This window comes from Mustela nigripes, chromosome 3 (assembly GCF_022355385.1).
Source record: "Mustela nigripes isolate SB6536 chromosome 3, MUSNIG.SB6536, whole genome shotgun sequence".
Taxonomy (NCBI): domain Eukaryota; kingdom Metazoa; phylum Chordata; class Mammalia; order Carnivora; family Mustelidae; genus Mustela; species Mustela nigripes.
In genome coordinates, this window is record NC_081559.1 from 113,747,703 (window position 1) to 113,763,114 (window position 15,412).

Genomic DNA, 15,412 nt, shown 5'->3' on the forward strand with positions numbered 1-15,412 from the left:
ACATGCATACACATGGGGTAGGGGTGGGAAGAAGGAGAAGCAGACTCCCCACTCTGCAGGGAGCTGGATGGGGGGTTGATCTTGGGACCCTGGGATTATGACCTGAGAGGAAGGAAGACTCTTAACTGACAGAAGCACCCAGGTGCCCCATGATCTCCTCTAAACTTAAATTACCCCTCAAAGGCCCATCTCCAGATACCATCCCATTGAGGACTAGGGCTTCAACATACAAGTTTAGTGGGGGACACAAACATTTAGTCCTCAATACTAAGGCCTTAATACTAAGCCACTTTTTTTCTTTTTTTTAAGATTTTATTTATTTATTTGGCAGACAGAGATCATAATATAGGCAGAGAGGCAGACAGAGAGAGGGGGAAGCAGTTGCCCTGCTGAGCAGAGAGCCTGATGTGGGGCCCCATCCCAGGACTGTGAGATCATGACCTAAGCCGAAGGCAGAAGCTTAACCTGCTGAGCCACCGAGACGCCCCTAGAAGCCACTTTTTAATGAGGGCACGATAGATTCTTTTTCTTTTCGAAACTAGGACGATCATGTAATGGATGCCTTGACAAATGAATCCTGTTGCAGTTTGCAGGGGTGGGATGCTCCCTGACTCTGTCCCAGGAACACAGCGCCCCCTGCTGTTCTCTTCCTGCTCCATTAATCTTTCAGCCAATTCCACCTTTACCTTAAGTTTTTATTTCAGTCAGTGTCCTTGTAGGAGCATGGGTCATCATGGTACCTCAGGACCAAGAAAGTTTTAAGAAGTTAGCTGGAATGGTGGAGTGAGAACAGGAAAGCTCTTTTTGTAATAAAATACCAAGTTATCAATGTAGGAGGAGGGATGGAATTAGAAAGTCACTTCTTTATAAGCTGTCAGTGTCCTAATTGATTCAGGCCAGGATTATCAGTGGATGCTAAAACCACTGGTAGAAGATTGTGGAGAAGTAGGATAGTCTCTTGTGCCAAAACATAACCCGCAGATTACTTAATTGTGAAGGAAACAAAGTATACCTTTGCTACAGTGAAATTTGGTCCCCACATCACTTTTACATCATAAACAGGGAGACAGACTGGCATCTGTGAGAAGGTATAAGCAGTTTTGTTAAAAAGGTTTAATCTGAGTCTAATCATGAGGAAATAACCAGATAAATTCAAATTGTGGTACATTCTATAAAATAGCTGCATGGATCCTTCAAACACATTAGGGTCATGAAAGATAAACTATAGAAGGGTTCTAGATAAAGTAGACAAAGAGACATGGCCATTAATAACAGTATATGATTGGGATTGAAATCTGTATTTAAAAACAACTGTAAAGGACATTTTGAGGAAACTGGAGAAGTTTGAATTGGATTATATTATATAATATCATGTTATTCGAGTAGTAATAGTATTATGTAGGAGAAAATCCTTGTTCTTAGAAGAAATGTATTGAGGTATTATGGATGAGGTTCATGTTGTTGGCAGCTGATTTTGAAATGGTTTAGAAGGTGGATTTATTAAATAGATGAGAGAGAAGAGGCACGTGTGGCAGTATATCTTAACTGATTAAACAAACATAGATGGACACATAAATATTTGTTGTTCTCTTCTTTCAACTTTGCTATAAGTTTGAAATTTTGCAAAGTGAATCATTGGAATAAAAGATGACTAAATGGAGACTCAAGACAAAGTGGAAGGCCTGGCCACTCGCGCAGACTGGCCCCATGCCCTTGCTCCTTCTGATCCTTTCTCCAGCCCCAAGGCCTTTCTCTTTGTGCTCATGTACCTTTCCTACTTGGAGGCCCCTTTTCTGCTTCCCCAGTGGCCTCCTCTGGCTTGGGTGCTTCCTCTCAATGGCTGTGTTTTGGCAGTACTCCTGGCCAATTCGGCCTCCAGTCTAGAATCCTGAGGGACAGTGAACCTGTCGACCAGCCAGGGCCCCAGACTGCCAGCTAGCCAGTGGGGGGACTGCATGTGTACCAAGTGCCTGCCTGTTACAGCAGTCTGCTGTGGAGGGGTTCTGTGGGTGAAGTTCATGGCCAGCCCTGCGTAGAGGCTGTGAGCTGGGCAGATGGGAGAGCAGGTGCTCCCGAAGGATTTTGGTATAGTTGGCAGGTATGAATCTGTACCCCACTTTTTCTGATTATAACTAATAAATGTTCATTATAAAAATGTAAATGATAATGAAAAATATTTGGGAGGCAGTGGTAAAAAGCCTGGGCTGGAGTCAAGACTGGCTGAGTTCAAATCCCAAGACTTATTGTGTGTCCTTAAATAAATGACTTCACCTCTCTGTGCCTCAGTGTACTCATGGGTAGAATGGAGTTAATGATGTGGTGGTGGTGAGGATAAAATAAAATGATATATGTGAAGCACTTGGCATGATTATTAGCACTTAAAACTTATTGACTGCTATTATTATTCATAAAAGCTTTAGGAGAAAATGAACACAACCCTACATTTACCTTCCTGCTTGTTTTTGCCTGTAATGTTGGGATTATAATATGTGTACTTAAAAAATACATAATTTTTTCTCCCATTTAACATGAATATCATATTTTCTTATACTATATGCTTCTTTGAAACATGAACTCAGAGCTGTATTCCATTAGGTGGGTATTTTGCTGTTTTTTTCCCTGACAGCTTTAGAAGAGGAGCACCCCCAAGACATGAGGGCCGTGCCCCTCCCAGAGGGAGGGACAGTTTTCCTGGTCCTGAGGACTTTGGTCCAGAGGAGAATTTTGATCCTTCTGATGAAGCAGCCCGAGGAAGAGATCTCAGAGGTCGAGGTCGGGGTACCCCACGAGGTGAGCGTGTCCTGAGGACACTGATTCTAGCAAGGACGGGTTGTTGGGGACATACATGAAACAGTCTGTGAGTGTGGTGTTATGTTGTTGTGTTGTGTAGGAGGAAGGAAGGGTTTACTCCCCACTCCTGATGAGTTCCCTCGCTTTGAAGGAGGACGGAAACCAGACTCCTGGGATGGAAATAGAGAGCCAGGTAAGGAAGGACAACTGGTATGGCTTCTGGTGACTTGAGCCCAGCAGTTCCCAGAGTGTGGTCCAAGAACCCCTGGGGATGGGTGTTCACCAAAGTCCTCTGTTTTCTGACTTGTATCCTCTGTGAGTCCACATCTCAGCTGGACTGTCCGCAAATCCTTCAGTCAGCAGCAATTTATCGTGGTAGATTGAAAGCAGAAACAGCTGGGAGAGTCCAGGTTTCTTCTTCTGAGCCAGACATCAGACGGATTTGCCTAAGTAGAAAACAGTACTTCTCCTTTCACTAAATTATTTTGTTCTTGGAAAGTACAGTTAAAAGAATTGAAGTTTTCTCAGTTTTAATTGCTAATTTGGCAAATATTATTAGATATGTCTCATAAATTAAATCTCAATAATTTTTTTAAAAAGATTTTATTTATTTGACAGAGAGAGAGAGAAAGATCACAGGTAGGCAGAGAGAGGGGGGAAAAGCAGGCTTCCCGCTGAGCAGAGAGCCCAATGCGGGGCTCGATCCCAGGACCCTGAGATCATGACCCGAGCCGAAGGCAGAGGCTTAACCCACTGAGCCACCCAGGCGCCCCTAAATCTCAATATTTTTTAAGAGTGTAAAAACATTCTAAGACTAAAAAGAATGAGAATACTATTTTGGACCTTACCTCTTATTTTAAGAGGTCTTTTGATTTCTAATCAAGTCTTGACCTTTTTCATGTACTCGTGATGTGACTTGACCTGGCCTCTGGTGGGTTTGCAAATGTTTCTTGCATGAATAAACATTGGTTCTCAAGTTGCTATTCTATTTATCTATTTAATATTACTTTTTACACTTTTATTTGTTCTAGAGAGAGATAGAGTATGAGCAGGAGGGGCAGAGGGAGAGGGAGAGAGAGAATCCCAAGCAGACTCTGAGCTGAGTGCAGAGCCCTATGCCAGGCTCACTCTCACGGTGCTGAGGTCATGACCTAAGCCAAAACCAAGAGTCAGATGCTCAAGTGCCTGAGCCACCCAGGTGCCCCATTGCTACTTATTCCTAACAATACAATCTATCTGCTTTTGGACACACTGTACTTCAATATAGGTTTGTAGATTCTTAGCCTTGTGAACCTGTGTTTCCTGTTTCAGGTCCAGGTCATGAACATTTCCGTGATGCTCCTCGCCCTGATCATCCCCCTCACGATGGTCATTCCCCAGCTAGCAGAGAACGTTCCTCTTCTCTCCAGGGCATGGACATGGCATCCTTGCCACCCCGAAAGCGTCCCTGGCATGATGGGCCAGGGACCTCAGAGCACAGAGAAATGGAAGCCCCAGGGGGTCCTTCTGAGGATCGAGGAGGCAAAGGTAAGTGGAGGTCAGTGATACAGTTCCAGGAGCTGTGGTTGCCACAGTTCTGCCAAGAAAGCTGCGGGGACCGTGCGAGGCCTCATCGCCAGGACACCTGCATCCCTATGATCCTGTTCCGTCTGTTACTGACAGGATATCCAGGGTCCTTTCTCCATTTCTACCCTGTAAGGCTTAGGCTGTGCAATGGCGCATGTTCCCAAGTATGGTGCAAATGCAGCTTGTTTGGGCTCACACCGTAGCCAGTCAGACCCTTTACTCAGGTGACTACAAGCTCAGCCTCCTCCACGTGCCTCCAAGAATTCCCTTCCCTGGTTCATTCAAGTGTTTTTCCAACTCTTTGTCAAGGTGCCCCAGAGCGGGAGAGAACTCCTGCTCTCATTGGCAGAAATGCTCTTCACCACTGGCTGCTCTTAGCCCTCAAGGGTGTCCTCAGTGACAGAAAAACTTGTCTTTCCAGGTGCTATGTTTTGTTTTAGCCTGGGTCCAGGAGGAACTGCTAATGCCCAGAGTCACAAAGACTTTGAGGAATATGGTCTGGAAAGGGTTGTTTTTAGGGGGGCAGTAGATTATTTCTACAGCTTGAGACTTTGGATCTTTTAGAGGTAGCACTAACTTTCACCCAGGAGCAGGAGCCACCCTGTGGTCTCAGGTTAGGCTGGGCCACGACCTGTATCTTAGTTTGGAGGCTGCTAGGAAGCAGGCCTAGTTAACCTGCCTCATGTTTATAATCTCTTCATTACAAAGTTTTGCTTTCCATTTTTGGTGGTGGTTTGGTTCTTCTCAAAGCAAAACTCTCAGAAACTACCTCATGTCATCAGTAGATCTCACCACCTAAGTACACACATGTTGGTCAGTATGGGCACTCAGGACACCTGTGTAGGTCCTAGCCAAGGCCACAATGGCTCGTGTGGAAATGACTTCCTAGGTGACATCTTCTCTGCCCAGGTACCTTCAGGTGGGCCTAGGCTACCTTTAGGAAAAGCAGTCAACATTTTTCCTTTGGCTAGCTTTCCTAACCACCTTATTTTACCTAGATTCAAATTCCACTCAGAAAGTTAAGACAGAGGGCACCTGGGTGGCTTAGTGGGTTAAGCCTCTGCCTTCAGCTCAGGTCATGATCTCAGGATCCTGGGATCGAGGCTTACTCCTCTCTCTGCCTCATGATCACTCTCTGTGTCAAGTAAATAAAATCTTAAAAAACAAACAAAACAAAAAACAAGGTAAGACAAAAATAGGGCACCTGGATTGCTCAGTTGGTTAAGCATCTGCTTTTGGCTTGGGTCATGATTCCAGGGTCCTGGGATTGAGCCCCATGTCAGGCTCCCTGCTTGGTGGGAGCCTGTTTCTCCCTCTCCTCCCCGTTTGTGCTCTCTCTTGATATTTCTGTCACTATTTATTTCTCTCTCTCAAATAAATATATAAATAAAATTTTAAGAAGAAGGTTAAGACAAATAAAGTCAGCAACAGTCTTCTGGTAGTATATTATGGGAGATAATGGCCAAATCCTGTTAGCTCATGAGAAAATTTTAAGTCAGAATTCTAATATACTTAAAAAGATTTGTGTGTCCAAGTGTGGAACAAATAAAACTGTCCCTGGGAGAAATAATTCTAAAAGCTAGGTGGTTGGTTTGTTTTTTTTTAATGCTTTTGTGTTTAAAGAAATACTTTATTTCACTATTTGAAAGGAAAACAAAAAATGCCACATGGTTGTGGAATAATGATAGTAAGACCCATTGTAATTAACACCAGCAGTTTGTGTTTTTTAATTTTTTCAGTGTTCCAAGATTCATTGTTTATACACCACACCCAGTGCTCCATGCAATACTTGCCCTCCTTAATACCCGCCACCAGGCTCACCCATCCCCCCCCACCCCCGCCCCTCCAAAGCCCTCAGTTTATCTTAGTTGCTTCCAAAGTCCAGTCTGTGCTTTTCAAGCCTTCCTCCACAATAGAGTAACACCCCCCTTGCCCACCTCCCCACCCCCCACTGGCATAGGAGGTTGAAGATGCCCTTGCTCAAGTAGAGACATGGCTCAGTGTGGTCTGTGACTCCCAGAGGTGCTCCAAGTTCACTTCTGGGTTTCCCATCATTTCTGTCACACAGTCTCTGGGAACATGTCTGGTCACCTGGGTGGGAATGAAATAGTCATTGATGAGAGGGTGGAGGCACAGCTCTTAATGCTCTGAATGATACTGCTGATATCCTCAGAACTATGTTAAGACCCAGAACATTCCACTGTGTTATTGAGCTTGTGCTGGGAGTTACTAACAGTCTCTGATACAAAAAGAAAGTAACATGAAATTATTTTGATTCATTTTAGGCCGAGGGGGCCCAGGACCTTCCCAGAGAGTGCCAAAATCCGGGCGTTCCAGCTCCTTGGATGGAGACCACCATGACAGCTACCACAGAGATGAACCTTTTGGGGGCCCTCCAGGCAGCGGTACTCCTTCCAGAGGGGGCCGAAGTGGCAGTAACTGGGGTAGAGGGAGTAACATGAACTCTGGCCCACCAAGGCGAGGAACTTCAAGGGGTGGTGGAAGGGGTAGGTAGAAGCTGATTCCCAGGAGGCCTCTCCGGACAGTATTTAAGAACTTCTTGTGGACTTACTAAGACAAACAAAAGGAAGACTGCACCATGTAGCCCTGAACTTTTTCTGGGGCAGCTGCATCCCAGGAGCCCCTAGTGAGGTCTTCAAGATGAAGAGACTGCTGCTGGCTACCCAGAGTAGCTGGCTTTGTTCTGTCCTGTCCACCCTCACTGCCCTAACTCCCATTGTTTTGTGAAGATAAAAGCTGGAATCTTTTTTTTTTTTTAAATGTCATGAGACATGGAGCACCTCCACAAATTTAAGTTCATGTCCAATTGGAAATTTGTTTCTATATGTACAGTTTGTCAGAGAAAAAACATTAAGTTGTTTTTGTATGAATACAGAATGTGATTTACGCAAGAATTAACAGAGAACTAGTTGTGGCTTGCTTGCCTTAAGGAAACCCTTTGTTTCCATTGCATCCAATCAGCTGAGGGGGGGTACAATTATTGCTTCTTTTTATGTGCACAATTGGTGGGTACCTCTGAGCCATCTAAGCTAATTTCATCCCTGTACTTGGTCTTAAATTCTCATCTACCCATTCGGTTATACTTATTTTTGTAACAGAGTGAAATACTTTGAAACTATTAACAGTTTGAAGTATATTCAAAGCTTTAGTTGCCACCTGCTATGGCAAGTGGGAAATTATACTCTGAAGAAAAAAAATCTGGCTGTCCAAGTGGGTGTTCTCCCTTGGGTGCATCTCCTCCTGGTAATCACACCTTAGACTTGAATTCCCTTGTTTCTGATGAGAGGTAAACCAGAAATTAATTGCATGCACCCTTCTGATTGATTACATCATGTCACAAATTAAGTTGAGAAGGAATGAACCAAGGATCTCCTAAAACAATTCTGCAACACCTTCTCTTACACCAGCATTTAAGGACGAGGATAGTTCTAGCTTAAAGCCAGGAAGTTCTCATCCACAACAAATTTCGTTAGTTTTTTAATTTTATTTTTATTTTTTTTAAAGATTTTATTTATTTATTTGAGAGAGAGAGAGAGTGAGAGAGAGCATGAATGGGGAGAAGGTCAGAGGGAGAAGCAGACTCCCCATGGAGCTGGGAGCCCGATGCGTGACTTGATCCCCGGACTCTGGGATCATGACCTGAGCCGAAGGCAGTCGTCCAACCAACTGAGCTACCCAGGCGTCCCAAATTTCGTTAGTTTTAAATAAATGTAACATTTGGCCCAGTTTGGATTGGAAGCCAAAATTCAGTTTGATAATCCTGTATTTTCTCTACTGACTCTTTATTTTGTTAAGAAAGCTTTTATTATTCTAAGGATATTTCTGTGGCCACCCTAACATCTTTAGCACTGGAGACAGGTTTACTTGGCAAATGTGGTGGAAGTCTCACAGTTGCTTAAGACAAGGGATGCTGGCATAGGTGGACAGCATATAAAAACCTCTTCATTAGTTCTCTATTAATGCAAAGCATGGTAAAAGCTGAGTTATTTCTGCAGTGAGAAAATGTCAACCACACACAGCTTTTTAGGGTGTTAAAACCTAGAGACTACAAGTGATTCATTTTTTTAAAAGATTTTATTTATTTATTTGACAGAGATCACAAGTAGGCAGAGAGGCAGGCAGAGGGGGAGGGGGAAGGAGGCTCCCCGCTGAGCAGAAAGCCCACTGCGGGGGCTCGATCCCAGGACCCTTAGCTCATGACCTGAGCTGAAGGCAGAGGCTTAACCCATTGAGCCACCCAGTTACCCCCAAGTGAATCATTTTCACTTTGTTTTGAAATTAAAAACATTTATCGGCATGTCAGTATAAACGCATGATTAGGAGGCTCAAGAAGGCTTCAAATTTGTGGAATATTCTTTATTTGCCCTCCACTGGCACAGCTTAAAAAGTTGTAATCAAATTCTGATTAAGGTAAAATGGGATCCAGAGACTGAACCCATATGGACATTAGGCTCCTTTTTCTGAGACTGATGTGTTAAGAAATTTATCATGTTAACATTTTAGGCTTCAACTTTAAAAACAGTACCTTAGCAAGCAGATAACCAGATCACATTTTGAGAAACAATTCCTTTAGGAAAAACCTGAAATCTCTACACGGTAATTTATTAAATATTTAGAATATTTTAAAACATCATTACCAAAATACATACAAGGTATTGTGCTTTGAATTTTACAAATGCTAGATTTTCAGTGTTCGAATTCTTGAGACAATGTTTGGAAAACAATTTAAAAAATATAACAGCATCAACATAAAAATGTACTGAACACTGTAAAATCTTCCAATGTGCAAATTCTAGAGAAATGGAGAACTAGAACAGATATTTAACTGAGGGACAGAAGGAGCAGTCAATGGCCCAAGTTTTTCCAGTCACAAAAGTCAGTCTACTCCCTGAAAACGGTACATTTGCTTTTACTACAAATACCCTCTTGGTTTTCCTCTTGAGGTAGATAAGTAACCCTGTTTACTGATAACAGGATAGGGCAGTAATTAGAGAATACTGGGTTGGGGGCCTCATGAAGTTGGGGCAGGGCTTAGGACACTGATCAGGATCCAGGAATATAAATAACTGAGTCTGAACAAAGAGGCAATGCTCCATTGCTGCCCGACACACCTGTTTAGGCAACAGTCAACTCCAGCCCCAGAAAATAATTATTTTCAAATCGTGCAATCCAATGCACAGAAAAAAGTGGTTCTCAACTTTAGCTCAACATGGAATCATCTGGAGAGCTCTAAAAAAATACTGATGCCTGGGTCTGCCCCCACCCTACCACCCACCCCAAAGATTCTGAATGAGCTGATCTGAGGTTTTGCTCTTCAAGTAATTCTGATGTGAACTGAGAACCACTGACACAATTTAAAAATTCTAAGTACTCCACTTCCTAGTTAATAATATATAGATACTAACAAAACATGTAGTTTTTTGGACTCATCAGAATATCCAGTCCGAACTTTCTGGCAATACATTAGCATATACAATAAAGTCAGAGACAAGAGTCAATGCTGAATTTAAAAGGAACCTAAAAGGAAAAGCATCTTACGGTGCATTGGAATTAGCCTACAAAATGTAAATTATACCTTAAAAAGCAGGTAATAAAACTAGGAATGATAATTAGGCTTTATAGAAATCCATGGTTTCCGTCAAATATTTAACTTTGGATGTAGAATTCTCTCGTCCAGCAGGAGTCCTCAGCCCAAGTTCTGCCCAGGGACATCTCTCATAGAACTGAAATGTCCTACTTCTTGGGGAAGACATTTTCCTTTTAGGTCCATTGCTTTTATGGTCTAATACAGAGCCAATCTTTAATTTTGTAAGGCACCATATTTACAATTTCACTAAAAAATGAAAAAACCAACGTAAGCCATCTTAACTAAAGTACTTGAATAAAAGCCGGTGGATAAATTTAGTGTTTAATTTGATACGCTTAAAAATCCACTCAATGAATCAGGAAAAAATTTCTAAGCCAAAGAAAACAAAAGCGTATTGTAGCTAACCAACTACAATCTACCACTGGATTTTTTTAATCGACAAGGTAAAAGAAGTCTGAGGAAAGCCACAAGGGCAGCTAATTAAAACTGAGGAGCCATTCTTTTTTTACTGCGCTCAATCTAAAACTACGGTGAACGCAAAAGCAATTTAGCATAAATTTTTCACAGCATATCCCAAGTCAACGACAACATCTCGTTTTATAGCACATGCTACCGAGAAAGACGGGAAAACGCTGAAACCGAAGAGGTTCCGAACCGGCTCGAGTCTCAGTTTTAGGACGGCCACTCCAAGACGCTGACAGGTTCGCTGGCACAATAACCGAGCAGCCTTTACCCAGCGCGATCGGGAAACTGGAGGGTGCAGTGCTGGGCTCGGTCCGCGATGCACCCCGGGCGGGCTCCCGGTGGTCTCCCGACGGCACATCCCGGGGCAGGCTTCGCGCTCTCCCCCGACGGCAGGTACCTGGGCAGGGCTCCGCGCCATCTCCGGGGGCGCGGGCCCTGGGGTTCTCACACCGGCAGCGCCTTGGCGAGGCTGGCGCCGGGAGCCAGGCGTCCGAGCGCTATTCGCAGCGCGGTGCCCGCGCCCCAGGGCAGGAGCCCGAACAGCACGGTCAGCAGCGCGCCCACCTGCAGGCAGGCGCCCAGCGCCGTGAGCATCGTGCTGCGCAGCCCGAGCGCCGCGTACAGCGTGGCTCCCAGCGCGGCCACGTAGAGCAGCGCGGGCCGCGACGGCGTCTCCTCGCCGCGCAACAGGCGCCCGCACGCCGCGCCGCCCCGCAGCAGCATGCCGCCCACGAGCGCCAGCGCCGAGCCCAGAGACCAGAGCAGCGCGAACTTGCGGGCGCGCAGCAGCAGCACGGGCGCGTAGAGCGCGGCCAGGCCGAAGCAGAGCGCGGCCAGCAGCAGGCACACGCCGCTGGCCGCCAGCCGCTGTGCGCGCGTCACACTTGGCAAGCACGCTGGGCCTGTCGCCACCGTTGGCTCCGCTGGGCCCCGCGCCCACGTCCAGCGCAGGCCCGCGCGGCCCAGCCACGCCCCCGCCGGCCCGCCCCCTGCCGGGGGCTCCTCAGTCTTTTCCGCAGCGAGCAGCGGCTCGGCGGCCGTCAGCCCGCCGGCTTTACCCTGCGCCAGGTACTCCTGCAGCTGGCGGTGGAGGTCCGCCATGTTGGCCGGAGCGGCCGTGGGACGCGAGGGCTGGTGCCCACTTCCGGTTTTCCTCGGTTGCTGGCGGAAGCGGCTACGCCCTCGGCGGGAGGGGTGGGACCTGCGGCCCTTGCGGAAGAGGCGGGGTTGCTTTCTTGCAGACTTGGGGCGGCGCGGTTACCGACAGTCGGGTTTACGGGTTTACAGTCCCCCTGCATTGACCATCTTGGCGCCTGGCGTTATTCCTGTTGGGCGCTGTTACGGACTGAATTAATTATGTCGGCATTATAAGTTAGTTGGAGGACGGGGTGCGTGTGGTTATAAAAGGTTACATGAGGGACCCTTGTGGTGGTGATGGGATAGTTCTGTATCTTGAGCTTATGGGTATCAGTATCCTGCTTGTTATACAGCCCTGTAATTTTGCAAGATGTCGCCTTTGGGAGACTCTCTCCCTATTCTTAAAACTGTATGCTAATCTGCAGTTCCTCTCAATAAATTTAATCTTTTAAAAAGTTCAAATCTGCAGGACTTAAACGTGGTTTCTTTGGAAAGGCTACCGAAGTTGATGAAGGATTTAACCCCCCTCTCCACAACCAGCTTATCTTCTGTTCCCCCTTTCAGCAGAGGCCTGGCAATATTCTTGACTCCTTCAAGCCCCATGTACAAGACTTGTAGGTGCCCATTTTTTACATTTTTGGTTCACCTTTTTGTGCTCCTGACATCTCTGGGTCCAGTGACTTGGGCAGATCACTGATAAGCTGGCCGGATCTCCAATCATTTCCTGATGTGTCCTGATGTGGCTCCCAGGGATCCTGCTCTTACTTAGAGCCTTTTTGAGGTCTCCTCCAGGGCTTCTGTGTCACTTGTTTGGGCCTGGGTAGTTTCTACTACTGGACATTTAGATGGAGCAGCGCCTCCAGCTACTTCTGATGTTCTCACCTTTCCCAATTTGTGAAAATTTACTTGTTTATGTATTTGCCAGCAACTTGAGCACAGGGTCTCTTTCATGTCCCTTTTCCTAGGACCTTAAAGGCTGCTGCAAATGCATGGAGCTGTCAATTCATTGTCGTAAAGGTGCTTGAAAGGCTCTAGATCCTGCCTGAAGCCATTGATTGAAACACCTTTTTTGCTTGACTTTATAAAGTCTCTTGTGAACTTAAATGTGATGGCACAGGAGTCCTTTTGTAATATGAAGTGCAATATAGGTAAGTTGCACAGCAGTCTACTGTTGAATAGGTCTTTGGCTTCCTTGCTCCAGAAGACCATTCCTTCCTTTGTCCTGGGGATGGGAGGCAGTGCCTATCGCTGCAGGCTGTTTCTAGTAATCCTCAGTCACCTGGCTTTGGAGACACTGACAGAGAGGCCAGGGTATATTCTTTTGGCTCTTCTTATCACCTTGGTACTGGCTTCCCCATGACTGCATGACCTGGTACCACCCAGTGGGCAGGTGACATTGCTTTGTCCTCTACCCTTGGAAGAGGTAGGTGTTCCTGGCTTTCTGCTATTGTCATTTCTGGCTTCTCAGCCTTTCTGTTAACCTGTGTAACCAGTTTCCCCATTAAATTCCCCTGGATACCTTTTTCCTGGTTGAATCCTGACATACAGTGTTCTTTTTCAACATATATTACAGTTGTTATCTCACTTGTGGCAACCTGAAGAGGTAAACTGAGGCAAGCTTGAATTACCAGAAATTGAGTTTATTTGGGAATGGCGTAAGAACTACAGTTTGGGAAATGCAAACTATAGCAAGCTATAGGTGACTCCCATTGAGGATTTGGGGGGTGGGGAGCTGTATTTATGGTAAGGAGTGCAAAGATGGGGGAATTCAGCCATAGTCCGAATGGTAAGTTCACTGGCCTCTGGATAAAGAGAGATTCTTTTTTTTTTTCTTAAAGATTTTAGAGATAGAGAGAGTGTATGTGCATGAGTTGGGGAAGTGGCAGAGGGAGAGAGAATTCCAAGCAGACTCCATGTAGAGCTCAGAACCTGATGTGTGGCTTCATCCCAGGACCCTGAGGTCATGACCTGAGCTGAAACCAAGAGTTGGACGCTTCACCAACTGAGCCACCCAGGCACCCCAGGAAGAAATTCTTGGTGGATATTCATTGGTCAGGAGATAAATTTCCATCTTCTGTGAATCGAGGATTTAAAGGAAGTCAGCTTTTCAGTTTTTTCTTTTTCTTTTCTTTTTTAAGATTTTATTTATTTGAGAGAGAGCAAGCACAAGCAGGGGGAGCATCAGAGGGGTAGGGTTGAGCAGGGAGCCTGGGACTGGATCCCAGGACCCTGGGATCATGATCTGAGCCAAAGGCAGATGCTTAACCAGCTGAATCACCCAGGCGCCCTTCTTTTTGGTTCTTAAGTTTTGCTGAGGGCACATCCATTTCGTATCCTCTGGTTCCATTTTAGATTGAAATTCTTTTGCACATGTAATAATAGTGATCATCCTGATCACTTACCATGGGCAAAGCCATTAGGGTGGCTACTGTCAAAACACAGACAATCACGAATGTTGACCTGGAACTGGAGCAATTGCAGCTATGAGATGTAAAAGTCAGGATTGTTCCGCTCATTGTACCAATGAGGGAAAACAGAAATATGGGGAAGTTAACCTACTTGAGGTCACCCCAAAAGTTGGTGGTAGAGCAAGACAACAGGTTGTGTGATGGAGTTTTAAACATAAGGAGATCCTCCCTAGGAATAGAATTGTATAAAACCAGAAACCTGTTCAGGGTTGGTTCCCACACTGATAGATGGACATAATAAAACCATCTCTAGGGGCGCCTGGGTGGCTCAGTGCATTAAGCCTCTGCCTTCAGCTCAGGTCATGATCTCAGGGTCCTGGGATCGAGCCCTGCATCGGGCTCTCTGCTCAGCAGGGAGCCTGCTTCCCTTCCACTCTCTCTGCCTGTCTCTCTGCCTACTTGTGATCTCTCTCTGTCAAATAAATAAATAAAATATTTTTTAAAAAAACCATCTCTAGATACCTGCTCCCCTCTAGCTACTACAGCAGAATTCACTTAAAGAATCTGAAACCCCATGTCTCCACTTAACCCTATTCTTCCTTGAATCCCCTTCATCCCCTTGTGCCTGCAAAATGGTTCGCAACCAGGCCACCAAATATTTCTGTGGCCAAGTACAGTAAAATTTCAGTCCCTAGCCTCCTTAACTTCCAGCAGGACATGACACAGTTGTGCCCTCCCTCCTGAGAGCATTGCTTCCAGAACAGCACATGGTACAAGCAGCGGGGCCCCAGCTCTCCTGGGTTTGCCCTACATGGGGTGCCTAGGCCTCCCTGCTCTTTCGTACATGCCCTGTGTTGTTGCAAGCCATCTTATGCAGGACCTTGGGCAGATCCCTCCCTCACTTCTCCACTGGATATCCAATAGACATCTTGAAGATGACATATAAAATGAAACTTCTGATTCCCAATTTCTCCTCCAAATCCCCCAAAACCTGTAACTGCTACCCCGCTCTTCCTTCTTGTTTCAGGAAGTCACACACCCTCTCGCACCCTGCAGCTCTACTTGGGTAGTCCATGTGGTGCCTGGGCCACCGCATCTCCTCCATGACTGACCCTTCCTCTGGTCTGGCCAGCTGGCTAATGCCCCCCTGTCCCAGGACTCTGTCTCAGTACCCCTTTTGGTCCAGGCCTCCTAGCTGTTCATACAACAGCTGGGGACGCCCTCACTTCCTCTGAGGCTTCCCTGCTTTCACAGGAACCATATCCTTTTGTTGCCCCATAACCCCTCCCACCCACCACACCCTTCTACCACCTCTCCCATGACTCTCCCCTCCCTCATTCTGGCCCAGATACGGTGGTCTGAGTTGTTTCTGGGTATGTCAAAATCATTCCACCTCAGTGCCCTTTTTCCTTGTTCTCACCCTAGAGCATTCGTCCCC

The 15,412-nt window shown here is 45.9% G+C and overlaps 2 protein-coding genes across 3 annotated transcripts in view; one reads left to right on the forward strand and one right to left on the reverse strand.

Annotated features, from left to right (window-relative positions):
* The window catches only part of WDR33 (WD repeat domain 33), a 122,314-nt gene extending 115,032 nt beyond the window's left edge, over positions 1–7,282 (forward strand). For both annotated transcript variants that reach the window (XM_059394533.1, XM_059394534.1), the window contains 4 exons: positions 2,627–2,790; positions 2,891–2,983; positions 4,102–4,317; positions 6,642–7,282. In XM_059394533.1, the coding sequence (XP_059250516.1) occupies positions 2,627–2,790; positions 2,891–2,983; positions 4,102–4,317; positions 6,642–6,871 (703 nt within the window). In that variant the 3' untranslated portion in view covers positions 6,872–7,282. The remainder of the gene's footprint in view (positions 1–2,626; positions 2,791–2,890; positions 2,984–4,101; positions 4,318–6,641) is intronic.
* A 1,425-nt stretch (positions 7,283–8,707) lies between these two features.
* SFT2D3 (SFT2 domain containing 3) lies at positions 8,708–11,964 on the reverse strand. Its single transcript, XM_059394541.1, has one exon. It carries the CDS (start codon positions 11,528–11,530, stop codon positions 10,874–10,876), a length of 657 nt encoding a protein of 218 aa, XP_059250524.1. The 5' UTR covers positions 11,531–11,964; the 3' UTR covers positions 8,708–10,873.
* Between the last annotated feature and the right edge of the window lie 3,448 nt (positions 11,965–15,412).